This window comes from Octodon degus, unplaced genomic scaffold, assembly GCF_000260255.1.
Source record: "Octodon degus isolate 3935 unplaced genomic scaffold, OctDeg1.0 scaffold00047, whole genome shotgun sequence".
Taxonomy (NCBI): Eukaryota; Metazoa; Chordata; class Mammalia; order Rodentia; family Octodontidae; genus Octodon; species Octodon degus.
Genome location: NW_004524623.1, coordinates 12,730,210 through 12,731,819, shown reverse-complemented (window position 1 = coordinate 12,731,819; position 1,610 = coordinate 12,730,210). Strand labels below are relative to the sequence as shown.

Here is a 1,610-nt window from a genome sequence, read left to right as displayed (position 1 = left end):
AAATAAATCGGACCCATATGTGCAGACATTGTATTGTCTCGAACTTGAAAGGTACAGTAGCTACTGTGAAAGGGAAAAAATTGTTTAATGGTTGGGAAAAACTGGGATGAGGAAAAGGACAAAAGAAAGAAGGGAAAATATATACACATGCAAGATAATTTGGATAATTGTACTGCCGACTTCTGCTGATCTTTTGAAAGGAATAGTTAATGCTTACAATTTTTCTCTTTTTATTCTTATTTTTTCTTTTTAATTTCTTACAACTTTTTGTTGTTGTTTGGTTTTGGTTTCTTTTAAACCAATTTTGCACATTTATTTCTAGTAACCCAAACAACTAATTTGAAGATAACATCATGCAATATAGCAACCATTGTTGAATTCCTATTACTTTGTTTAGTGAAATTTTGTGTCATTTCTAAAGTTCCCCTTTTATTACTAATTTGTATTCTTTAAAAGAAAAAAAAGACTGTGTCAGAACAAAGCTGTGTAGCTCACGGTGGCCCAGGTAGCAGAGCGTCACAGTGTGAGGGGCCAGGGACAGCTGAGGCCCCATGGCCATGCCTCCATGACTCACCAGAGACAGCTAAAAATGGGCCCCACCCATTCCCAGTGTGGAATTCAAAGCTGGTCCACTCACAGTCCCACACTGAGTGCCACATGGGTGAATAAACAACATTATATTGTTATGAATTAGTTTCCAAATTGTAAATGTTTACTGGTACTCTCATTCTATCTGTAAGTGGGCTGAGGTCATTTAGCTAGGAAGAGGAAGACTGGACTCGAAGGCAGGGGATCTGAGGATCAGAGCTTGTGCTGTTTAACTCGTACAAATGCCCACTGAGCTAGTCAGTGGCTACATATTCTTTTCTTTTGTCAAAAAAGTTTTGTAAATATGTGTATGATGGCCTATTGATTGCTTTCGTGTGTAGCATAGTACACAAAGTGCGGAAGCAAGTAAGGAGGACCTCACAACTCTGGACAGGAAGGCCCTGGTGCAGCATGGCTACGTGGACGGCCCTTTCCCCGCGCAGCTCAGGGCAAGGAAATTGCATGCAGTAAGTCATCACTTTCCTAATTTCATAAGCCAGTAAAACCATTTCCTTTTAAGGACATATCATTATATAAGTAATTGCAACAACTGTTTTTGAACTGGGATGAATAATTATTAATGGGAAAATTGAGTATACTTAAAAATGAGAACTTGTGTTTGGTGTATTTTCTGTGGAAAAATTGTCTTGAGTCTTTGAGCATTTGTAAAAGTTGAGTGCACGGTACAATTCAGAAGATGTTAATTAGCTGCTCTTACGTTCGTGAGTCTCTTTGGCATCATTTCCTTTCCTCAAAATGAAGCCTGGTGCAGCAGTGGCGGCTGAGGGAGTAGCTGACTGGCGAGCTTACTAGGGTACCTGACCAACTAGTGGCGCGGGCCTGTGGCCGAACCAGAGAAGGGTAGCAAGAACCACTTGGCAGCAATGTCAGCAGAAGTAGAGACTTCTGAAGGGGTAGATGAGTCGGAGAGAAAGAACCCTGTGGCCCCAGACAAGGAAAACTATATCAGAATGCCTGACCTATCTGAGCTCCTGAAGGAAGGGACCAAGGAAGCACATGAC

The 1,610-nt window shown here is 41.1% G+C and overlaps 1 protein-coding gene across 1 annotated transcript in view; it reads left to right on the top strand.

The window, feature by feature from the left end:
• Positions 1–1,610, top strand: part of Caps2 (calcyphosine 2) — a 129,066-nt gene that overhangs the window by 23,163 nt on the left and 104,293 nt on the right. Inside the window, exon 6 of the mRNA XM_023716283.1 lies at positions 930–1,055. Coding sequence (XP_023572051.1) covers positions 930–1,055 — 126 coding nt within the window. The remainder of the gene's footprint in view (positions 1–929; positions 1,056–1,610) is intronic.